The sequence below is a fragment of the Kwoniella newhampshirensis genome, assembly GCF_039105145.1.
Source record: "Kwoniella newhampshirensis strain CBS 13917 chromosome 10 map unlocalized Ctg15, whole genome shotgun sequence".
Taxonomy (NCBI): Eukaryota; Fungi; Basidiomycota; class Tremellomycetes; order Tremellales; family Cryptococcaceae; genus Kwoniella; species Kwoniella newhampshirensis.
Genome location: NW_027118345.1, coordinates 376,385 through 399,940, shown reverse-complemented (window position 1 = coordinate 399,940; position 23,556 = coordinate 376,385). Strand labels below are relative to the sequence as shown.

Genomic DNA, 23,556 nt, shown 5'->3' with positions numbered 1-23,556 from the left:
TGGTACAGCCAGACCTTTTCACGTGACCAGCATTCGCTCTCGTTCAGGTCCCGAAACGTCTCTTTGATCTACAGGTTCATCTTCTCCTCGTGCGTGACAACATCGTCAACATCGTCCTGCTGCAGGTATCATTCATGGGACTCGGAGGCTACAGCGCGATCGTACACAACGCCAGACTGCGTCAACGTCATCTTCATCATCATCATCATCAAACCTTTCATACGAACTAGGAAGCTTCATTTGGGACTAGAGGCTCGAGCCGCGCTTGTCTTGGATTTCCTTTCTCACAAGACAAAATGACGACCACCATCATCTCACCACCTACAACGACAGCCACCCTCTTCGCCCGAAACGACACCTCGATATGTGCACATCTATCTGCGCTGTTGGAATCATCGTCTAGCTCACATCTGACATTGAATGAAGCCAGTGGTTCGGTGCCGCCTCCGTCTTCAGGCACGAGACGTTCAGAGGTGGAAGATAGATTTGAAGAAGTAGTGAGGTGGGGAGCGGTATCTGAAGGAGTGAAGCGACGCAAGGTGAGTGATCATTCTCGTTCAGTCTGAATCATGTGCTCGTCTCGCATCTCATCCCTCCCTCGCCGCATGCGATACTGCTGTCACGTCATCACTGACACCCCTGTCTTCGCTCAGACCTCTCCGCCAAAGTGCCACACCTGTTCGACCCCACTCAGTCGACCATGGGCTTGCCTCACATGTCCCTACATTGGTTGTCTGCCTATCATATCGTCTTTGGCCGCCAAGGACTGCATGAAGGACCACTGGAACTCCACCAACGGATTATGTTCATTCGGTAAGAGTCACCGCTTAGTTGGTCACGAACCCAGAAGCTTATATACGCAAACCATGGGCCGTTCTTCAGCCGTCGATCCTTCTTCTGGTACCATATTCTGCTCAAAATGTGACGATGCGACTTACCCCGACCAATTTGAATCGCTCTTCCGAGTCGTCCGTATCCGCATGGAGGAATCCAACGATAAGTCTCGCGAACCGGGATTAGTCAGTGGTGGAAAAGGAAGGGGAAGAGGCGCTTGGAAAGCTTGGAACCCGAGTAATATGGTCAAGATCGAGGAGAACGATGTGGGCAAGAGTCCTTGTCGAGGTAAGCTCTCCTGCTGGACCGTACGATGTGGGAAAGGATAAGTGTCGACAGCTATACCATAGGACTTCGACCACTGTTGAACCTGTCTCAAACGTGCTTCCTTTCGGCTATCCTGCAATCGCTTATTCACAATCCTCTTTTAAAAGCCTACTTCTTGTCAGACAGACACAATCGACATGTATGTCCGAACGGCAGCAAAGGTTTAGCGGTGGGGAAGCCTTTTCTCGGTGTGGAAGCGGGATCTAGTTCGTCTGTCGGGAACGATCGAGAAAGGGGCTGCATGTGCTGTGAGATGGATAGAGCTTTCGAGGAGGTGGGTGGTCCTGAACTACAAGAGCTGGCCGAAGTCGCGGGAAGGCAAACTAATGAGAGCTCTGACCAGTTCTACAACGACGACAAGTCACCTTTCGGTCCCATCACGATGCTTTATGCGATGTGGCATGCTAGTGCTGAGCTAGAGGGGTATGGTCAGCAAGGTGGGTAGCGTGATCCTCAAGTAGTGCATACGGCTGATGTATGACCTTCTGCCTTCACGAAAAGACGCCCATTCGTTCTTCCTTGCCGCTCTGGATCAAATTCACGCTCACGCAAAGGGTCAACTATCAAGCTGTAACTGCATCGCGCGTGAGTAAAACCTCTTCTGGTCTGGATAACTGCTGAGTACCTCGACGTTCCAGACCAAACATTCGCTGGATCTCTCCTGTCATCGGTCACCTGCTCATCCTGCTCCACAACGTCTACAACGGTTGATCCGATCCTCGACCTTCAACTAGACTTCCCGACTTCTGTCTCGGGTACGGCTACGTCAACCACGCTGTCCTCGGCCGGATCCACTTCATCACAAGAGGGGCTGGGACCATCACAAGGTCAAAATGGTCAACAACTGACATTAGCTGGAATGCTGAGAAGATTCTGTGCGCCGGAAAGGGTGGGGGACCTCGGCGATAGTAAGGGGTACGACTGTTCGAGCTGTGGAGGAGGTGCCGGAGTGGTGAGCGCGGTCTGGTTCAACAAACTTAAGTAGCGCTGACATGAGCCATTTTGGGTTCCAAGGTTGCAACGAGACAATTATCCATAAAGAAGCTCGCCCCTGTTCTCTCGTTTCAGCTCAAGGTGGGTGATCACGTCGCTCTCACCATGAGCTGGTCGATAGAGCCTAGGCTGACTTCTCTGTCATTAGCGATTCGCCCATAATTCCACTTCGTCAAAAATAGAATCGCATGTCCGTTTCCCTTCTTCGTTAGATATGCGACCATACGTCGATTCCGCCACGAACCCTGCCGCCGAGTCTCAGACCAATAGCGAAGATGCGGACAGATTACCAGATTCGTTATATACCTACGACTTGTTCGCCGTGGTGACTCACGAGGGGAAATTGGATAACGGTCATTATTGGGCAGACGTAAGAGAAGGCGAAGAATGGTGGCACTGCGATGATGACAAAGGTGCGTGGAATATCATATCATACGATGCGGGGTGTCGGCGACGGGGTCGTTGATCAAGCTGATCCAACGGCCATTTTTTCTCAGTCACGCCCACGACGTTATCTGCAGTGTTGGCACAAAGAGCATATATGCTTTTTTACGTCAAGAGATCGTTGGCATACGCTCAACCCATGTCGAAATTACTACAAAGCACAAGTTCGTCGTTGAACGTCAACGGGCACTCGGGGATCAATGGCACGGTGTCGATTTCGAATGGAGCGTGAGACACCTTTCGCGGACTCGAAGACTCGTCGAAGCGAGAGGAGCGAGATGTTTGATGTGGTGTGGTGTAGAGTAGTGTGGTCTGGTGTGTGTATGTTAGCATTCCGTTTCGATTCCAATATCACCGTTTATCGTTCTCCCTTTCTATCGTCATTGATATCGACAAACATAATCATCATCATACATTAGCCTTTCTTGCTTGGTCTTGTATCACGACGTCATACATAGGCTGTATCATGCTCGATGTAGCTCATCCAATTTGACATCACGACGAACAACTCGATCTCGGAGGACAGTCGTTCGTTCGTTCGTTCGTACTGCCCAATCATGCTTGACAGGAAGTCCATCCTTCCCACTCAAAGTCACACGACCAAGCATAGAAATCACATCACAATACATGTAGATGATTATTGGTACAACAGCATTCATCTCGCCGATCACCACCAAGACTACGCACTACAGACTTTTACGATACATAGACTTGTTGTTTCAATAACGGTTTACTGTGTGTCGCAGCCAAGTCTGCTACAGATCTGAAGACTGCCATATCGACTCTCGCTTTGAACACCACGAAAACTGAAACACATGCCGTCTCGTCAGCTCTGAATTGCATTCGGTCTTTTCCACACAGATCCCCAGGTAATGAATGCCAAGCGGAAGACGGGAGGTGTGCTCCGTCTACATCTTCCAAGTCGCCCAATCGCCTGCTGAGAAGCTTCCGGACGTTCGCCACCACTATAGCTCGCCGACGCTCGCTCACCACCACTCACCATGTGTCGGATCGTGATTCGCGATCCTCTCCGCCTCATGACAAATGTCGAACCCAGCCGCACAATGTGCGCATCTCAACCAAACGCCCCTGATCTGGTCCCCATGCAAATCACAGACCGTCTCTCTGTGCATCACATGTCTCAAGTATGAGGTCGGATCGCGCGGGTCGATCGTCGTCAGTGCTGACGAAGGGACTTTGCCCACTGGATGTTTGTACAAGATAGGAAAGAGAGGTCGCGGGGACGAAAGTGAGACATGGACGGGTCGATCGAACTTTAGGAATACGTGTGAGGGATTGTGGAATCTGTATGATCGGAGTTCGCAGATCGAGCACTACATAAGGAACCGACAATGTTAGCTTGAAATTTGTGGCGATATGGGCAAAAGAAGACGTACCAAGTTGTATCCCTCTGGGTCAGAAGGACAGTTGGCACACTGATACCGCCTGCCCATGATCCATTCGCGACAGTTACCACATCGGACGCCATGATCAAGTGCATCTCTGGTCGTGACATAGACCACTTGGCTGGGTGGAACATTGGGTGCAGGACCGGAATGTCTTGAAGCTGTCGCCGTCGGCGCATACACCGTTTCGTTTGTGGGCGAAGAAGATCGGGACGATGTCGCATCATTACCTGTTGACCGTCTTCCGACAGCGACTGTGCGATCTTGTTGGAACCACCGATCTCGGGCTCGTCGGGAAACCGCCTCAACTTCTGACGACGGTAAAGGCAGTGGGATCTGCAATTATGTCAGGATTGCTTCCCCCTGGGCTTTACTCACTTTCATCATAATGTGATCAGCTAGGTGACCCGAACCATCGCCGCCGGCCATGTAGACTCCTTCGCATTGGATGCACAAGTCCCTTCGCACAGTGTCAGAACAGTTGGCCTATGACGATAGAAAGAGAGACTTACCATGAAGGGCATACCGCGCAGTGAAATCGTGGACCGACGATGTCTTGTAGACAGCTGTGGGATCGTCAGCATAGTGCCACTCGGCCGACTCGCCTCAACTCACTTGTGGCAGAACGCTCCAGGATGCCGTACCGCTGCGTGGAAGTAAGCTGCCGTCCTCTAGATTAGACCAAAGATCGAGAGTCAACCCACGTTGAGGTGCAGTCAAATCCCGCGCCGCCCGCCCGTTCGTTTCTCTGACGCCGTTCAGGGATGATGGGCCCACTTGCGGATGCGCTTTGGTGGGGAGCGAGAGAAAGGCATGGGAAGGGTGGATCTCTTCCACTTTGTGATAACCTTGTTCCATGTGTCAGGAGATGTGCGACGATATACGAGATTGGCTTACAAGTTTGGCAGAGATCGAACTTGGGACAGGTCACACCTGTTATCAAAATAAGCCGCTGCAATCGCTGAGAGTCTCACGGGAAGAACGCACATTTGTAGCGATTCTGGGACAGCGCACTGCGGCAGATCGAACACTCGGAATCGTCCGTATATTCTAGCATAGAGCGAGTTAGCTTTCACAATGTGCTAATGAGAAAAGCTCGATTTTGGCTCACCAACATCCACCCAAACTCCAGCTCCCCATATCTTCTCCCTGAAGGTATGTCTGAGTTCCCCGATATCCCTCCTTCTTTGAACCTCTAAGCTATTCAGTTCGTGTCTCGCTGCCCTCGCAGCAGCTCTCGAATGTGTTATCCCATGTACCTCGATACATTCCGGACATAGCTCGTACCCCCTGTGCTGTGCGAGAGTCATGACATCAGGCTGACCGTCAAATGATGCCCTCCGAGAATGGGGCGGCGTTGGACCAGATCCATTTCTATTAGTAGCGCTCGTTGGTGAAGGTGCAGCATCCGCTGCGACTTGCCATGATCCACGAGAAGCGTTGGTGGACATTGATTCGCTGCGTGCACGAGCGTTGGCGAGGTTGTATACGGTTTGCGATCCGGATGAACCTGGACCACTACCGGAAGATGCGGCTCTTGGGAGATTTGACTCGGTCACTTCTGAAGACCCATCACTGAAATCGCCATCATCAGGCTTCTTAGGATGTATGAAGGCTGCTTTGTCAGGAGCATTCTCCTTCCAAATTTTGCCTTCTCCGCATGTCCGACATACATATCGCATATAGTCGAGTCGAATACCACAAGCAGAACAGCCTGGTGCCAGTATAGGTGGGCCAGTCGGTTCAGATATACGTACCATCTCTTCTGATTGCACAGCGACCGGAGGAGTGGCTGGAGACGACGTTGAAGAGGTGGATGAGGCAGAGGATACATGAGCTGACAACGGTCGTACTCTCAAGCCGCGGTCCGTGTAAGCGGCTTCCGAGTGAGATGACGAGGCGTCGGTCTGATAGGAATAGTAGTAACCTGGAAGGCTAAGCTCAACTACGTTCTTTGTTATCAAAAACGTGGATCACTTACGTCCTCGAGCATCTTGAACTAGAGCAATGTCCCCGGGTCGATCTTCGTCACTTGCAAAGCTTTCCTCATCACTATCATATCTAGCAGATCGCACACCGGCTCTCGGACTTGGACCCAATTTCCTGGCAGCGAGACGAGATTGTTCTCTCAACCACCGAGATCCTAATTCTGAATGAGTGAGCAGAGACGGAGCGGTCTCGCTCTCTGGTCCTGTGAGTATGGGCGGATGCGCAGGCGGCGGAGAAGGCGTGCAATGGACATCGTAGGCTGTCAACTGGTCTGACCGTTGCCGAGGGGTGCCAGAGCCTGCAGCAGAGCCGGGGAATTGAGCTGAAGGTATCTGGGGACCAAGCGGGTCTTCCAAGTTCATCGCTCGTAAGGCATCAGTCAGGGGCCCTCTGCTCCTACTGCCTTCCCCATATTGTGTCAGTCCATCATCTTCCACATCTTCATGAAGCGTCGGGAAGTATCGTGCGACATGACCACTGTCGTTGTCCTCGTACCCATAAGCACTGCTCGATCTCCAACTCGTTCCATCTTTCTCTGAATCTGACCCAGAACTCGACCCAGTCTGGAAACTCGATATCGAAGAAGTATCGCTCAGACTCGGTCCATCGTATTCCACCACGACATCCAGTCTCACACTGATCCTTTGATGATGTGAAAAGGCATACGACATGGACGCTGAGCCGTTCGTTCCACCAGCACCGCCGGAATAGTTGGATACAGCAGCTTCGTCGTCGCCAGAGATGAAATACGAGATGGCTTCTGTGAAGTCGGATTCGGAGTGAATGGTAAATACCTCTCCGTCATCGTCCGTATATGTGAGTGAGAAGGGTGAAGCAGAAAGCGAGAAGCATTCTTCCACCTATGAAACGACAGTCAGTCAGTTCCAAGCTCAGCTGGCACCAGATAGACGTTGCAATGGCTCACTCTGCTTCGCAAAGACTTCAATCGACAAGTAGCTGCGGATGGAAAGTTTACACGACGAGACAGTCCTTCATATGCGCATCGAACGACCAACGGTCGATTCGGTCGTTCGGAAATTACCCCGCCAGTCGGTTTGAGCATCGTCAGGTCGTTCGACTGTCCATCGAGGTTGACTGTCGTTGACTGTGAGGCTGTGATATGTCGAGAAGGGGAGAATTGGCTAATGAACAACAACAAATCTCGCAGCTGGTCCTAATGTTGCGGCGACGAGAAGAAAGTGATGACGTGGAAGACATCCGTCCAGGCCGTCACCCAGTAGCTTCGCATTCGATCAGTAGACTCGATGAGTGTCGTGTAACACTTGCTTGAAGTCTTCGAGTCTTTCATTTGCGAGTCAATTTCGCACACAGTGACGCTTCAGACAGCCCCACATCGCTCGCAACATGGCCAGCTCATCGACGAACGCTCATGTTCTCAGCTCGGGGACGACTTCCGGGCTGACGATCAACCTGTCAGTGATGGTTATACTCCTTGCAATATCCTGCTCTACCGGTCACTCACTTCTCTTTCTCTCCACAGTCATCCCCTTCCCATCCTCAACATCTCGGATCACTTCAACCGAGCACGTCTAACCACTTCCGACTCGCCCAAACGTATGTGGTTTATTCTCCGCCTACACGATCTTGTCCAGAGCTGACATTCTCGGCCAGTGATCGGTGCTCTTCTCGGTACTCAGTCCAATCGCGAAGTATCCATCATCAATTCTTTCGAGCTCATCTACCTCACTTCGGACGCAGATGTCGACATGGGCGAGAGCAGTGGCTCGACATCAAAGGTCAAGTCCCGATATCGACTCAACTCCGAGTTCTTCGATACGAGGAAGGATCAATGTGGGTTCTCGACTGGACTCTCGTCGGAGTATACCAGCTTGATAGATTCACTGCTGACGATGATGACGTGTCGTAGTCAAGCAGGTGTTCCCGACTCTGGAAGTTGTCGGGTGGTATTCTGTCGGTGATGTGCCCACTGCAGACGATGTTGCTTTGCATCAACGAGTGAGTACCCTTTGCGTATTGTCATTTTACATCTACTTGAAAACTGAACGCTTCATCACCAAAGTTCACAGAAAGTATCGAGACTCCGGTCTTCCTCATCTTCCATCCAGACCCAACCCCCGGGTCACAAGCTCTCCCCATAACGATCTACGAAGCGGCTCTCGCAGAAGGCGGGAAGGAGAGCGAAGCAGAAGGGAAGTTTGTACAACTCGAATATGGGATCGAGACGGGCGAAGCGGAGAGGATCGCAGTGGATGGCGTCTCGAGAGGTGGGATGGGCGGCGACGGAGAAGAAAGTACAGGTGAGTCTTGTGATTCTTCCAACATTTTTTTCTTTGGTTAAAAAGCATGAGCTGAATGCGAAACGCGCCCTTACTAGTGGTGGCAAATCTTACGACACAGCGAAATGCTATAAGGATGCTGTATGAAAGGATAGCCGTACTCCTGCAATACATCTCCGGAGTCATCAATAGTGAGCTGCCGTATCGTAGCGTTGGTATGCAGGATCGTAGCTGACATAATTACCTTTTGAGCAGAAACGGCGAAACCAGATCATACTGTCCTACGACAGATTTCAGCCTTGGTGGCGACGTTGCCCACGATGGATGCTAAGGAGTTCCAAGACGAGCTGATCACTGTGAGTGTGCTGATGTCTCCTCAGTGTATCATATGAGAGGGCTGAGCGTGTTGGATTGCTTCTCCACGAGTAGGAATATAGCGATGTCAGACTCGAAGCCTATCTCACAAGTCTTACAAAACAGCTCAGCGCTCTCAGCGAGGTACGTACGGACCCGTCTAAACAAGCCGATTAAGCTGCGATCAGACTGACGGGACCGCTCGATAGTACGCGGACAAACACAACATCCTTCATCCAGCACGGAACGACGATTTCGGTCCAGCTCACGGTGGACGAGGTGGCGGTGGTCCGCGCAGTTTTGGAGGTGGACTGGACTTTGGTGCTGGAGGTGGAGGTCGACGTCGCAAGTAGAGAATAAGGACTTTGAGGATAGTTGTATTGTAGACGAGATATGAACGACACCAGATTGTCATCGAGTCCTCAGCAGCAGCTGAACAAAATAAGTTGACCACCGATCAAGACAGGTATGTGAGACATGCATCGAGCAAATATATATCATTGGTTCTGAAGTCTAGCGTAGTATTCTGCCAATAACCCAACGTTAGTATGTTCCAACTTAGATTTTTTGAATGCACCACTCACTCTCAGCCTCCTCGATGCACTTGACATTCGCTCCGAGTTTGTTGATGGTCTCAATGTACTCATCCTCCTCCACACTGTCGAAGACGATACCACCACCTGACCAATAATCGATCAGTCATACAAGTCACCGTAGATCAGTGGACAAAACTCACCTGCTTGTAAGTACACATTCCCATCCTTGAAGGTCATTGTTCTGATTGCGATACAGGTGTCGAGGTTATCTCTGTCGAAATCGAACCGTCCGACTGCACCAGCATAAACACCTCTCCTTTCCTTCTCGAGCCCAGACACAAGTTGAATCGCCTTGACTTTGGGTGCGCCGGAAACAGTTCCAGCGGGGAAGATCGATCGGAAGGCGTCAAATCTGAGCATTGAGGTGGTGAGCCTCGAACGCGACAGGGGATTGGGAGCGGTCAACTAAACTCACCTTGACTGATCTTCTCGAAGGATTCCACTGATCTGACTTGTCAAATGGATGACGTGACTGAACTTCTCGACATTCATCAAACTGTCCACTTTGACGGTCTCAGGCTTGCACACTCGGTTGACATCATTCCGAGCGAGGTCGACAAGCATAATATGTTCCGCACGATCCTTGTCCGAAGCAAGAAGAGCCTCTCCAAGCTTGGCGTCCTCTACAAGGTTTTGTCAGCTTGAAAACCAGTACGAGACTTGACTTTACTCACCCTCCGCTGTCTTTCCTCGTCTGACCGTCCCCGCGATAGCGTGGTTGTACACCTTCCTTCCGTCCACTTTACAGAGTGTTTCGGGACTAGCACCAACCAGCTGGACGTCCCCACAGTCGAGGTAGAACATGTATGGGCTCGGGTTGAGACGTCTGAGATGTCGATAAACGTTGAAAGGGTGGAGAGCGGTGGGTCTCGTGAGTCTCTGGCTCGGGACAGCCTGGATAATGTCTCCTTTGAGGATGTGTTCCTTCAACTTGGTGACGAAGCCTTCGTAGCCGACCTTTCCGACATTGCTCTCCGCCTTACCGCCCAGCGTAATGGGTCCCTGTTTCGGTAAAGGTGTTTCTGACGATGCCAACTTCCGCCTCAAACCATCTATCCTAGCAACGCATTCTTCGTACAATGCGGGGATCTGTGAGGGAGGAGAACCGTCGGGGAGATGGACGTGAGAGACGATTTTGACGGTCTGATAGATGTGATCGAATATAATGTTGGTGGCACAGATCATGAAGAACGCTTCGGGCATCCCGGGGATAGGGTTACGAAGCGGTTCTTTGGGTTTGGTGACAGGTTCAAAGTGGGAGACAGCATCGTAGGTGATAAAGCCGACGGCGCCGCCTGTAGATCAGGCGTCAGTCATCCCAGTAGCAAATTGTGATGTGATGAGACGTACCGGTGAATGTAGATATTCCTGGGATTTTGGCATATCTATACCCTTCAAGCTCTCCCTCCAACGCTTGCAAAGGATCACCTTCAAGGTCGAAGCCCTCTCCCGTGCGAATTGTTTTGATAGGATCTGCACAGTCAGCTCGGACGCTTGTATCCGGCACCCACCTGCACCGACGAAGGTATATCTCGCCAGGTTCTCTCCGCCTATGACACTTTCCAACAGGAAACTGTGCTTGCTGTCTTTGGCTATTTTTAGGTAAGCCGCGACTGGAGTGAGGAGATCTGCTGGGATTTCGACATAGACTGGTATGAGATTTGGCTTGGTGTCCTCGGCAGAGGCAGAGGACTGAGACGAAGCATTGGACGTGGGGATCGGGTAGAAAGAGGTAGATCGCGGAGCGAGGGTGGTCGGTGACGACGATGAGGTGGCAAGGATGTTGATGAGTTCGGGGAGAGAAGGAACGGGCTCGGGTCTCTGAAGAAGCGAGTCAGCCGCTGCTCCTCTGTTTCCACTGGATGAATGGATACTCACAGGAGTGTCCATGTCGGTGACCTATTGTAGTATAGCTGTCAAGCTGACAAGAGAGGTTGGAAGGATGAAAACATTGTACTTCGACCTGTTATTGTCGCTTTCGCTTCGACTCGTCCACTTGTTCCAACGTAAACCGACTTGAGCTCGGACTTTTTCCTACTGCCCGGTAAGCCGGGTCTCATCACGTGATCAGATGTTGGAACCTCGCTTTTGGAATTGGAATCGGAAGGGGCCGAACAGAAGAGGCCAGTCGATCGATTAGATTCGATTACAAAAAGTTTTCTAATGGTCCCGAGACGTATCTTCCAAGGTTCGATTAGGAATTGATAGGTCGTTCATTACAATTTCCCCTCGATCAACGGATCTGTTTGTGGATCAAACGCCTGATGCAACTCTGTCACTCTTTCGTCCAAAACATCCACTTGACTCTACGTCCGAATCACCGTATATCCCTGATCGTTTTCATACAGCTGCATCGATCGTCATCTCTATTCTCTGCTCTGTACCATCACTGCATACTCAGGCTCAGGCTCAGAGACCTGGATATACGTTTCGCTCCTTCCCCTCCGTCTGAGCTCCCATTCATGTCGTCACATCCACCTCACCAACGTCGAGCTCAGACGTACGACAATCATGCTCCCTCGCCGAGCTCATCTGGCGGCGGAGGTGGTGCGAGCTATGCAGATGGCGTAGGACAAGGAGCGACGGCTGGGAGGAGTCAAAGTTTGCGAAACCCCAGTGAGTCGAACGTTCTGTGATATGGTCTGTGCGCTTGTAGGCTGGACGAAACGCTGCGTGTTGTGTACAGGTACCACGCAGTGGCACGCGATTGAGCTATCGGTGATTAGACAGATTGTGCCGTTGGATGTCACTGACCATACGTCTACTCTATGACTTCACAGATCTTCAACCTGACATCGACCCTAACGATCCACCTCTCCCTTCGTACTCGGCTTTGATGGCATCCGAATCAGCTGCTCTGTCTCATTCTCCCCAAACACTTAGTGACTCAGGGCATCATTCTTCCAATCATGCTTCTGGTCATGGTCATGGACGTCAACCAAGTCTCGATCATGCTCCATATGCGCCTGTGGATTACGGTCTTCCTTCCGCGACATACACATCCTCACAACACGGCCACGACTCTGCTCCCACCCACCACCACCGACTCTCTGCGGGAAGCATCGGCAGACGACCCGTTTCCGATCCGAACAGTATCGACTTTGCTTCACTACAGATCACACCCGCACATCCGTCACCTCCCGGTCCGCCCTCAAGACATCAGACAGCTCCCCCGCAACAGCGACCGTATCCGCCAGGGAACCAATATCCCAGGCAAAGAGCAGCCACAGGAGGATATCAAGGTGGGGAAGGAGATGCCGCCGCAAGCGTGTACAGCCTGGACTCGGGACTGGGTGCATATGCAGGAGCTGTGGGAGCTGCAGGACCGACACAGGGATATCAAGGACAGGGATATGGGGGTTATGCACCTCAACCACAAGTTCAAGCCGACTTCTCCAATCCGTACTACTCCGCGGCGACCGACTTCCTAGGTCTACCACCTGGGTCTGAACCTGTCTACGCTTCGTCCAGCACTGTCCCCTCTAGACAACAAAGCACTTCCACACTTGCTCGTACCAACACTAGCGCGACAACCCTGTCCAACGCATCTTCCATGTCCCTCTCTCGGAATGTGACCGAACAAGTGGGCGCTTCCTCGACTCGAAGACGTGGTACGCAGGCAGCGATCGATCTCAACAAACCCCCTTACACCAGACAATATGTGGACGATTACCGTAAACGAATGAAGGATGATCCCGATCCAGAAGCCCAGTTCGCCTTCTCCAAATACCTCATCGAAGCTGCCAAAAAATTAGGAGACGAGATCAGTCAAAGTGACCCGAAACACGGACGGAAATATCGAGATGCACTTTTACAAGAATCACTCAGGAACATCAAAAAATTGGTGGAAGGGAAAGAACCCTATCCCGATGCTCAGTTCTTCCTCGCAAATCTGTATGGGACTGGCCAACTGGGTCTCGGGGTCGATCACGAAAAGGCTTATTATTTGTATCTCATGGCGAGCAAATTGAATCATCCGGCTGCAACCTATAGATCAGCGGTCTGCAACGAGATTGGAGCGGGAACAAGGAAGGATCCGAATCGAGCGGTGCTGTTTTATCGAAAAGCTGCGGCTCTGGGCGACACGGCAGCCATGTACAAGTTGGGTATGATATTGCTTGGCGGATTGTTGATCCAACAACGAAACCCGCGCGAAGCGATAGTTTGGCTACGACGTGCGGCATCACAGGCGGACGAAGACAATCCACATGCTCTACACGAATTGGCCCTACTGCACGAAAGGCCCAACAATGGCGGTGTTGTCCCACATGATCTGAACATGGCGAGGGAACTGTTCACACAAGCAGCGCAATTGGGATATGCACCTGCTCAGTTCAAGCTAGGAAGTTGCCATGAGTTCGGAACGTTGGGCTGTCCGATAGATCCGAGAAGAAGTATCGCGTGGTATACGAGAGCGGCAGAGAAGGGCGATAGCGAAGCGGAATTGGCGCTGAGTGGATGGTATCTTACGGGAAGTGGTGAGTGTTTCCATGAGCTCAATGAGAACGCCTTTGACTCATGTATTTTAATGCAGAGGGTGTTTTGAAGCAATCTGATACCGAAGCATATCTATGGGGAAGAAAAGCGGCAAACAAGGGTCTGGCAAAAGCAGAATATGCTGTCGGTTGTAAGTTGTCTTCTCTGAACTTGTCCATTCAGGATGTTGCTGATACGAGCGTTGAATAATAGATTATACCGAGATTGGAATAGGAGTGAAACAGGATATCGAACTTGCGAAACGATGGTATATGCGTGCGGCAGGTATGTCTTTTACAACTCGTTCACGTGCAGAAAAATCACTGATTCATTCCGTCATAGCTCAACAACACAAACGAGCGATGCAAAGATTGACAGAGTTGAACAATACCAAGATGCCGAGGGGTAAAGGTTCCAGACCGACGAGACATGAAGCCCAGTCAGAGTGTGTCATCATGTAATATAATTCATTCGAAGATAGATCTCACAACATGTGGTGTGTTCGCTTTTTCGTCTGTTTGATATCATCGAGAGTCGAAGCTGACCAAACGACGTGTCTGGATCGGTAGCTCATAAGCGAATACATACGGTATTTTCCATTTCGATGACAGGTCGAATGAGGTCATTTTATGTTGTTCATTTACATACTATATCCATATAACGTTTATAGCTTGAATCAACTCAATGTGACAGATGCATGTAGTTTTGCATGTTGGAACGGTCACGCACGGCGACAAGATTAGTGTCCAAATCACTTCCTGATCAACTTTTCCAGACCTTGAGCGACGTCTTCTTTCAGCTGCGACAATGAGTGAAGGGTGAGTGAGCGCTTTCATCATACGAGAGGAAAAGCCTCAGGAGAAGGACGCACCTTGTCTGATATGACGTCCTTATCGGCGAAATAGGTCAACATGAGTTCTTTACCTATCCAAGGATCGTTGACTCGGCCGAGCACTTTTCCCTATCATGCCAACGTAGCGAATCATCGATTGTTAGTGAGAAGGCACTATCACAATGACATGTTGTCGAATAGGCAGTCGAGCTGGTCTTGATATTCAAGAAGGATGGAAAAGATTACTCACCTCAAATTCAACTACCAAACCACCCTCTGGCGGTCGTAGCAGAACCACATCTTTCCCTTTCATGACTGTCTGAGAAGGGAAGAACGATTTCAGAAGTTGGATGGATTCGGCGATTCTCGACTCATCAGATTCGGTTAGGGTTCCAGCTGTCCTGGCGATTTTTTGTCGGGCGACGAGAGCTCGAGTGAAGGCATCACGAAGGTGCTATTTCACATGAAGTTTCTTAGTGGGCCGTGTTGACGTCACGTCCTGAGGGAAGACTCTCATCACGGTGGGTCGTGGACCGTGGTGACAGTGTAGATGGCAGTAATGGGTCTGCAGAGTCCGATATGGGAGCAAGGACAGATGGATGGAAGATTCATAGGTGAACTCACTCCAAAGTCTGTATTTCGGTTTGGCACTAAACTCCCGAGATACGTCAGATCAGTCACGGCATACGCAGACGGAGTTGAGCATGACAAAAGCGTGCTGAGCTAAAGCAATAACTCACCGATCCTTACTGCGCAAGCAATCGGTCTGTCCAACAAGCTACGTATCAACCCTTCCCCTGACAATTGAGGAGCACCAAGTAGGTCCGACGGCGAAGTGGTAGGTGGCGTCAAAAGATGTTGAGCGGTGAATGTCTGTAGTCACGCAATACATCAACACATATCCAATATCTTGATTTATGATGGTAATGTCGTCCATTTGGCCGAAAACGACCAGGTAAAGAGTTCGGATCACTCACATGCCATCCGGGGATGTTATGCAGATCGTTCGTGAATCTCTCATCGAGGTAGAATCCGGCGCTGTACACTTTGACTCGAAGGAAAGATACTTTCCTCACTCCAAGTCCGACGAGAGTGAGAGAGGGGGAAGGACTGGTCGTTGTGAAAGTCAGTGGGAAAGCAATAGACGTGTCGGGATCGACTGTGTGACGATAAGCACAGCGTCAGCAAGGTAATAGCAAGGTCAAGTGACAAAATAAAATCCCCTGCGTGGTGAGAGACTTGAGGTACGGTTACCAGGAGAGCGAAAAAGCAGTCGGTGTGAGAACATATGTGAGGAGCCCACCACTCGCCACACACTGAGACAAAAGGCGAGTAATAAGTTCAGGACAACATACCTCGGAATGGAGCTTGAGACTTTGGATCATCTCGGAAATCGGTGGCAGCAGAATCTGCATGTACAAGGAAAGGAGCTTTCAAGCTATCTCGTAGACCTGCAATTGGGCTTGCGATCAGCTATCATCCGCTAACAAAGCATTATCTAGCTGACCCTCATTGGAAACAGAGATCCAGACGGCTCCTCCTACGATTGTCAGAGCGGCGAAAGTCGGCAGACGGCTTTTTGGTGAGCCGATTCGACGAGCTGCTCCTCCTCGAAGAAAATTGAACATCGGCGTTGTAGCTCTGAAGCTCATTTTGCCACCCGTCACGATAAGAGCGAGTGCGAGGTCAAGAGGGTTGGATGCTTTCAACAAGGTATGTTTTAATGGGAACATCGATCAATATATACATAGCAACTTGCTTCTCTCGAACGCCAAGTGGAGGTGACAACTTCCACGTCACCACTTTCTCGAGCACTATTTATCGATTGTACAGAGCCAGGAGTTATGGAGACGGTAGATATATATTGACAAGCAACGTCTTTGTCAAACCTACGAGGACCTTTCCGCGAAAGTAAAGAACAAATCGACAAGATGGGAGACGAAGTCACCGCGACGCAGGAAGAGTTCGAGTCTGCGTCAAAGTGGCTACCGGGCAATCCGGCTGCTGCGGGTCTATCGACTGCTGTCCAGCTCGAGGTGAGCTCGTACGGACTTGATGGGCGCGCATTGAGGACGGGCCGAATTGGACGCTGATTGTAGGCTTGGGGTAGTTGTATGGTCTTTACAAGTTCCTGACTACTTCTGATGGACCGTGAGTGTATGAATCATCCGGCTTGTGGCTGTGCCTTCATCTCCTACTGCATCACCTTACGAATTTAAGCACCCTGCCAACTTTATTCCACCATCCTCATGTGAAGAAACCACTCACATCTTGGTCACCGCTCAGACCCAAATCCCGACCATCCATATTTTATCCCACCCTTCGCGCAAAACACGACTCCTTTCTCGCTGTTCACTCGAAGTACTCGGCTGTCTCAGATCAAGAAGACGCGAGGGGCCGAGCATGCGGTCGATATGTCCAGATTGCCCGAGGGGTCGGATGGACAGGTGAGATTGAGGAAGAGGTCGATTTAGAGAGACTGGACGATGACTCCGAATCAGAGGACGAGAATGAGCAGAGGGGAGAGATAGATGAGAGTGATAAGGGGAAAGGAAAGGGGACGGGAGCTGCGAAACAAGGAGAAGGCGCTTGGAGATCGGTCAGTGTCATGGCGGCTCAGGGTGATCTTGAAGGTGGCGATGATGGCGACGAAGAGTGAGTGCAGGTCTATGAAGCATCTTTCTTGCTTGTGAAATCAGAGACAATGGGGGAGAAAGCCGTCTCTGACCAGCCCGCCTACACACGAGAATGTGACGAAGTCCCAGGAATGAATAGTAGCTGAATTAAGACCGGCCACGGATCGCGACGATCGCAGAACACTCAGTCCGATACACGAAGCTGTCATCTCGAACTCGGCGGACGACGTTACTCGGCTACTGACTGACGACAAAACGCTGATAAATGCGAGAGACGAGTTTGTGCGTGCAAGTTTCCACTCTCCCTCATCCTGCATATCCCATGCATAACCCATCTATCGCTTTCCATTCAGTCCAGTCTTGCATAGCCGTTGAGAGTCGAGGACCACTGTCTTCCACATCAGTCCGTCCAATCTGTCCAATCGCCATATCGTGTCGTGAGGTTGGCTGTCGGGCATACACTGATACACTAGTCATAGGGTTATACTCCATTACACCTAGCTGCAGATCGAGGTTTTCCCGAACTCACCAAGCTCTTACTTCAACACGGCGCCGATTCAGAAGCCAAGGTCAGCTCAAATTTGTAACGAGAGAGAGATAGCTGATATACATTCCCTTTGACTCAACCATCTCGCAGGACGAAGATGGTCAGACGCCTTTGATGTTGGCTGAGATATCTGGTCGAGAAGATATTATAGCGTTGTTGAAAATATCATGAATGGTTCCCGATACCAATGCACAATAGATAGAATGGATTTGTCCGTAGTAATCGAGAGATCCATCCCTCCCTCTGCCCTCCGCCGAAGAAGAATACACAATGTATATGCATGTACAATAGGCTCAATATAAATGCGTGGTATCCATTCTTCGCTCCCTATGATGTCTTCTCAAAACAACCTCGATGCAACACCGTCCCTGAACCCAAAACTATCAATCCTCCACCATCTCCACCATCCTTCCCCTTCGTCGAGGCGAACAACCTCTCCCCACATACCTCACACTCTCCCTGACCAGGTCCCCAACCTCTATTTCTTCTCCTATTCTGTTCTTGTAACATCTCGTACAGATCCGCTTCTACCAACTTCGTCGTCATTCCCAACATCTCCCCTTCAGATCGATACGAATCCAACATCCCCGTCAAGATCGTCCTGAATTCAGAATACGCTCGACCCTTCTTGCTTTTGTTTGAGGATGACGGAGAGGCGGTCGTCGTCGATGCGTCTACTAGGCGTTTGAACAATCTCGGGAATGACAACGAAGGAGATGAGGTTGACACCAAAGAAGCTAGAGTTTCTTGGACCAAAGATCGAAGCGTATCAACGACGAGAGTGTCGAGTGTTGAACCATTTCCCAAGGCAGAAGCAGAATGAACCAATTCGATGATCTCGTGCAAGACGCCCAACCACATATCTTCCACCTGTTCTCCTTGTCCATCCTCTTCGCCTTTCACTCCGGAAGCACTCCTCGAGTGTTCTTGACAAAGCCTCACCGCCATTCTAGCAACCGAATGCACAGTCTGCAGGGCCAGATGAACCCCTCCGACGTCGCTTCCGACCAAAGCCTCTCCTAAAGTCGACCCTTTCGTCCTAAGGATGTCACCGACAGTCTCGAACGTTTCCTTCACCTTGCCTTGTCTGTCCAGCGCCCAGATCTGGCCTTCGTAAGTCTCCTGTTCGTCGCATTGCGTTGCCAGCCGCTCGAGATCGAAGAATGATCCACCGCGGTGATCGAGGAAAGCCACAACATGGTCCGGTTCATACTGACACAACAATGAAACATAAAGATGCCGAGATGGGAGATCGACATGACTGGATGGAGGGGCCGCAGCAGTGTTCATCTCCTCGGCGTCGGGCTCAAGCAAGCATCGCAGGTAAGCGAGCTGTTTGTGAGGCGCTGAACCCAAGGCATCAATCGCTTGCGTGTGGCAGGTTGGCAGATCTCGATCCAATAAGAAAGCTGTTTGTCTCACGCCGAGATCGAAGAGTTGCGGGAGGGCATCGACAACCGCTCGGGTGACATTCCCAGAAGCTGAAGCGGTCTTGATGATCTCGTCCAGGCTGACGAAGACCTCTTCGTCGGACTCTGGATCTCGTAAAAGTGTGGAAATCAATTGTGCCCATTTGCCTTCGCGTCGATAAGCAGATCGAAGGATGCGGAAGAAACCTGCTTGCTCGAACAAAGCTAACATAGCGTCTGAATCGTGAGGTGTGTAAGCGGATAAGAGGTACTCCGCAGCAAGTTGCCGATCTTCCCGAGTACTTTGATCGGGATCGCTGGCCAGACTGACTAAGATCCGGTGAAGGGTTGAAGGTGGAATGAAGAGGAATTGAGGATATTTGGGTAGATTTCGAGCAACGAAAATGTGCAGGAAAGTGATGTCACCTGGATGGAAGTATTCAGGATCCATGACATCCAGCATTAGGTTGACGATAGACTGTCGGTTGATGGCACCCGAAGTATCGTTGAGGTACGGGTCTTCGAATGCAATGTCCATGGCATGCAGGAATGCCTCGGTGTCGAAACGAAGAAGAACGCTGAGATATGGGTAAGGAGGTTCGGGAGGTTCCCCAGTGAGAACCAGGTCGCCACCAAGAGGCCACACAACAGTTCGACCTTGGAAGATGAAGTTGTACACTTCCGTTCGTGCGTTGTGCGCCTCGTCATCCGGTATCGACTCACCACTGGGATACGACAAACCTGATAGAACAGTCTCCATGTACGCATATAGCTTGTACGCATTTGGTGCCATGCCCTCCAGATCGTCTTCGCCTTTTTCTCCCACTAAAGATGGCCTGCTCAGTCGGTGATGCTGGATGTCCCTAACGACGCCGATGAGTTTGACGATTGGCGCAACGTAATCTTTCATGGCACGTGTGTAGACGTGTATCATCGCATCCCACAGTCCGTGAGCCTCACAGAGTGTGATAGCTTGGTTGATATCAAGACATATTGGGTCGACATGCCAGATGACTGATTCGGCCAGATCAAGCTCACCCTTCTCATCGTGCATTCGTATGAGTCCTTGAATGATCATCGGCGGCACCTCTCGAATTCGACCCGAAAAGATAAAAGGTTCGAGCACAGTCAAGAATACGCCCTGGATACCCACTTGGGAAAAGTGCTCATAAGCGTCATCGAAGAGGAATGAGCTGTCCTTAATCGTGAGACATGCTTCAATGCAAGATGTCGCCAGGCCTTCGAAGAGACTGGTCAAGTCGACCCCTCGTCCATCTGCACTGTAGTGGGTGTCGTCTGTCATCCTTTCGGGAGAGAACGCCCACTCGAGAGATGCGTGCATAAGTTCGCGGAGTCTAGCACCGATGACCGCTCTCCGCTCTTTTTCGCTTTGGGGTAAATTGATTAGGTTGCCTGTGGCCCGACCTTCGAAGTACGACAGCGCGACCTGTATGGCGCCGAGGAAGTCGCCACGGTGAACACATCCAAGGACTCTATCGTTCCAGTGCAAAAGGGTGCCTACTTGAAGATTGGTTTTCGTCTGCTGTTAGCGATGCCGATTTGTGACGAACTCACCAGCAGGAATAATTTGCCGCGATGGACCCTGGCACTACCGACAAAAGATTCGGGGATTTTGACAATGCTGCTCCTGACCGACAAGCCAGAATAAAAGTCGTGCGCCGTCAACAGTCGAGTCTGCAGCGGCGTGGTCTCCACTATACTCATGGATCGGACGTCGAGCAAAATCAATTCCGCAGAAGTGATAATCAGAAGGTGCTAACTGTCAGCAACAGCCAGGAAGGGGACGACTCACGTTTGAGTTATACCACTGTAATGCTCGAACCGGATCTGAGGCCTCGAAACACCTCCCTTCAACAAATTCCGGCGTGGAGTCCTTCCCCGAGACTTGAACGCGCACCCGAAGAAACCTCACTGATTTTCCCCAGGAGTACACAAGAACAGGATCAGAAGTGGACTGCCCTTCGACTTCGCCTGACCGGAGCCATACTGCGCAACCCGTGTATCCACCCAGCTCTCCTCCTGTAGCATCTCTCATTTTCCTGAACCAGGTTTTGGCTGAGGGCTTCATGCCAACAATTACCAGCTTCGACGGGGTAAGTAGAGCCGAGAGTTGGAAGGTGTCGGTCGTATGGGGATTTTGACCTAAAGGTAGAGGAAGTGCAGACAACAATGTTGTTGGTCTGCTTGAGGGATACGAGGACGCTTCGACAACTGACTCCGGGTAGCTTCCAAGCATCCGAACCACGTCATTACTGTCAACTCCCATTACTCTGCCCAGACTCCACCAGAAGGCTCGACCGTGCTCATCTCCGGTGACTATGGAGGTATGTCTCGCACCAACGAAGCCAATGTGAAGGATCCGACTGCCTTGCAGATGCCCTTCCCGTCCGCCGGAGAGGACTTGCCGCAGAGTTAGAGCAAGTGTTGTACGAGCAGCTCTGGAAGGATTTGACAGGTCGTAAAGGTGTATATTGCCGGAAGCTCGACCGACTGCCACATATGTCTGATCAGAAGATATGGTAACAGCGGTAACAGGTGATACTGGTTGTCAGCTGGACACGATATCTTTGCATGCTTACCTAGGTTTTCGTTGCCCAGAATGTGCTTGATTTCCTGATCGAACCCGTACACAGTGACAAAGCCTCGCTCCGTCCCAATTGCTATCATCCCTCGGATGTCCATGACAGTGGGCTTGCCTAGCTGCTCCTTAGTAGGGTCTCCGTTAGCATTGCCTGCTGCGCTCAATGAAATGCCAAGGACTGAGCTCGCTTTGCGACTGGCTGCAGGTCTTATAGGCGACGAGGTCCCACTCGCTCGACGTGAAAACAAATGAGCCGAAACTCGACGAAGGGGATGGAACGTGAACGCGGGGGTCTGATCCTGACCTTGCGACCTAGAGGCCGAAGATCGTTCGAGCGATGGCGCCAGTGGTACGGGTCCACTGCCCGTCGACATTGTCTCGGATTTTGCGACTGATATCTGCGAGAAATGACTTGGAGTGCGGAGATGGGCCAGTTGTGGTTGTCGTAGGGACTGCTGAGTGGAGGAAGAACTCGTCCGCATATGAGATCTCAGACGGGAAATGGATGGATCTTGTTATCAGTGATGAGCTTAGACAGTGAACTCACGGATGAAGGACGTCCTTTTGCTTGGACTAGGTGTAAAGCCTGGTGGCAAAACTGGATCCTTCAGTCGAGAGACAGGCAAGGAAGCTGTCGATGGTGTTCGATCGGACGAGTCCTCCTGGGTCCATATCAGCAAGATCTGAGCTGTCACAGAATAGGGATACTGACTCGAGGCGGGAAATCCAGGACACCGAATTCCTCGTCTCCAATACCGCTCTCGGTCATCGGCTTCTCCTCCTCGCTACCCATTGTATCGTGATATGTCTCTTTGTAGCTTTTCCTCAACTCAGAATCTGTGAGCGGAGTCCCAGACGGGTGGTACGAATAAGTGTCCACCGTACTCCGCACCGAGGGACTAAGCTGATCGTCCTCTCCATTCGTTGCTCTCTGGTCAATTGCCAAGATCTCATGCAGCCGTCTCTCGTACTCTTTAGTATCGAAATAATCATTCATCGCTGGGGATTCCAGGGAGTGATAATCTTCGTCTTGCTGGACGGCATGTGGCGGTCTTGCGAGCGGGGGCGTCTTGGCGCCCCAATATTGGTCGCTTGGGCCATCTTCGACCTCATCAAGATGGAAGGGTTTGTCGCTCAGCTTCCGCCATTCGGCTGATGGCAGCTCGGCTTGTGTCGTTGAAGCAGGCGGAGATTCCCCTTTCCAATAGTCGCTTGGTCCAGCTTCCACCTCTCCCTCCTGTTGATCTGTACGATTCTCACGTCGAGATCTCCACCCAGATGGAGGAGTAGGACTTTCCTGTGCATCGTACGATTTTCCTTCCGCTTCCTGTCCACCTGCTTCTTCTTCGTCACTGTCATCGCTCTGAGCTTTCGGCGTACTCGTCCCACCCACTAGAGAGAATAGTCCGCTGCCTGGCCGAGAAGCAGTCTTGTTGTCGCTAGCTGCACTCGAACTCCTTCCAGACCGTGAGGCAGCACGGACCGTGCGTGTACCGGACGATGCCGATGACACGGCTGAATCCTGACGACGAGGACCGGTCCTCGGTGAGGAAGGCATCGGGAGCGACTGACTGAAGTGAGGAATGAAGATGTACACTGAAATACCAGATCATGTCATATGTATAGGTTGAAAGTGGACCGAGTGCGCTCAGGTGGTGACGTTTACGGTAGACGCCGGGACCCAACGCTGATTAGAGATATCAGGCTCACTTCATGCTGTTTGACAGATGAGCCTGATATCCATATAAGGACGTTCCTGATTTTGTGTCTGGGCTGTAAAAGTAAAAGTAAACATACCGGTACGGTCTATCACTCAACGCAACAAATAATAATAAATGATGAATATCAACCAC

The 23,556-nt window shown here is 51.0% G+C and overlaps 8 protein-coding genes across 8 annotated transcripts; 4 read left to right on the top strand and 4 right to left on the bottom strand.

The window, feature by feature from the left end:
* Nucleotides 1–296: 296 nt before the first annotated feature.
* Nucleotides 297–2,830, top strand: IAR55_007102 (uncharacterized protein; the record flags this gene model as incomplete). Its single annotated transcript, XM_066950178.1, has 10 exons — nt 297–539; nt 654–813; nt 883–1,122; nt 1,185–1,435; nt 1,505–1,598; nt 1,663–1,746; nt 1,800–2,113; nt 2,176–2,235; nt 2,303–2,567; nt 2,652–2,830. 10 exons carry the CDS (start codon nt 297–299, stop codon nt 2,828–2,830), a joined length of 1,890 nt encoding a protein of 629 aa, XP_066799393.1.
* Nucleotides 2,831–3,294: 464 nt separating this feature from the next.
* Nucleotides 3,295–7,056, bottom strand: IAR55_007101 (uncharacterized protein; the record flags this gene model as incomplete). The annotated part of the gene is made up of 12 exons (XM_066950177.1): nt 3,295–3,404; nt 3,599–3,932; nt 3,996–4,340; nt 4,383–4,464; nt 4,517–4,570; nt 4,620–4,650; nt 4,709–4,852; nt 4,902–4,937; nt 4,992–5,054; nt 5,116–5,931; nt 5,986–6,853; nt 6,919–7,056. The coding sequence occupies 12 exons, from the start codon at nt 7,054–7,056 to the stop codon at nt 3,295–3,297; spliced, it is 3,021 nt and encodes a 1,006-aa protein (XP_066799392.1).
* Nucleotides 7,057–7,358: 302 nt separating this feature from the next.
* IAR55_007100 (uncharacterized protein) lies at nt 7,359–8,958 on the top strand (the record flags this gene model as incomplete). Its single annotated transcript, XM_066950176.1, has 9 exons — nt 7,359–7,426; nt 7,495–7,568; nt 7,626–7,805; nt 7,882–7,970; nt 8,035–8,272; nt 8,350–8,442; nt 8,507–8,607; nt 8,681–8,749; nt 8,815–8,958. 9 exons carry the CDS (start codon nt 7,359–7,361, stop codon nt 8,956–8,958), a joined length of 1,056 nt encoding a protein of 351 aa, XP_066799391.1.
* A 144-nt stretch (nt 8,959–9,102) lies between these two features.
* Nucleotides 9,103–11,091, bottom strand: IAR55_007099 (uncharacterized protein; the record flags this gene model as incomplete). The annotated part of the gene is made up of 8 exons (XM_066950175.1): nt 9,103–9,131; nt 9,190–9,285; nt 9,342–9,553; nt 9,617–9,824; nt 9,876–10,496; nt 10,552–10,629; nt 10,713–11,022; nt 11,080–11,091. The coding sequence occupies 8 exons, from the start codon at nt 11,089–11,091 to the stop codon at nt 9,103–9,105; spliced, it is 1,566 nt and encodes a 521-aa protein (XP_066799390.1).
* A 572-nt stretch (nt 11,092–11,663) lies between these two features.
* IAR55_007098 (uncharacterized protein) lies at nt 11,664–14,138 on the top strand (the record flags this gene model as incomplete). The annotated part of the gene is made up of 5 exons (XM_066950174.1): nt 11,664–11,817; nt 11,982–13,679; nt 13,736–13,828; nt 13,891–13,962; nt 14,020–14,138. The coding sequence occupies 5 exons, from the start codon at nt 11,664–11,666 to the stop codon at nt 14,136–14,138; spliced, it is 2,136 nt and encodes a 711-aa protein (XP_066799389.1).
* A 290-nt stretch (nt 14,139–14,428) lies between these two features.
* On the bottom strand, nt 14,429–16,161 carry IAR55_007097 (uncharacterized protein; the record flags this gene model as incomplete). Its single annotated transcript, XM_066950173.1, has 8 exons — nt 14,429–14,476; nt 14,549–14,638; nt 14,760–14,963; nt 15,134–15,159; nt 15,250–15,382; nt 15,487–15,668; nt 15,865–15,960; nt 16,017–16,161. The coding sequence occupies 8 exons, from the start codon at nt 16,159–16,161 to the stop codon at nt 14,429–14,431; spliced, it is 924 nt and encodes a 307-aa protein (XP_066799388.1).
* Nucleotides 16,162–16,440: 279 nt separating this feature from the next.
* On the top strand, nt 16,441–17,863 carry IAR55_007096 (uncharacterized protein; the record flags this gene model as incomplete). Its single annotated transcript, XM_066950172.1, has 6 exons — nt 16,441–16,545; nt 16,620–16,660; nt 16,796–17,164; nt 17,325–17,427; nt 17,625–17,714; nt 17,783–17,863. The coding sequence occupies 6 exons, from the start codon at nt 16,441–16,443 to the stop codon at nt 17,861–17,863; spliced, it is 789 nt and encodes a 262-aa protein (XP_066799387.1).
* Nucleotides 17,864–18,019: 156 nt separating this feature from the next.
* On the bottom strand, nt 18,020–23,261 carry IAR55_007095 (uncharacterized protein; the record flags this gene model as incomplete). Its single annotated transcript, XM_066950171.1, has 6 exons — nt 18,020–20,641; nt 20,704–20,796; nt 20,915–21,612; nt 21,702–22,094; nt 22,251–22,365; nt 22,416–23,261. The coding sequence occupies 6 exons, from the start codon at nt 23,259–23,261 to the stop codon at nt 18,020–18,022; spliced, it is 4,767 nt and encodes a 1,588-aa protein (XP_066799386.1).
* Between the last annotated feature and the right edge of the window lie 295 nt (nt 23,262–23,556).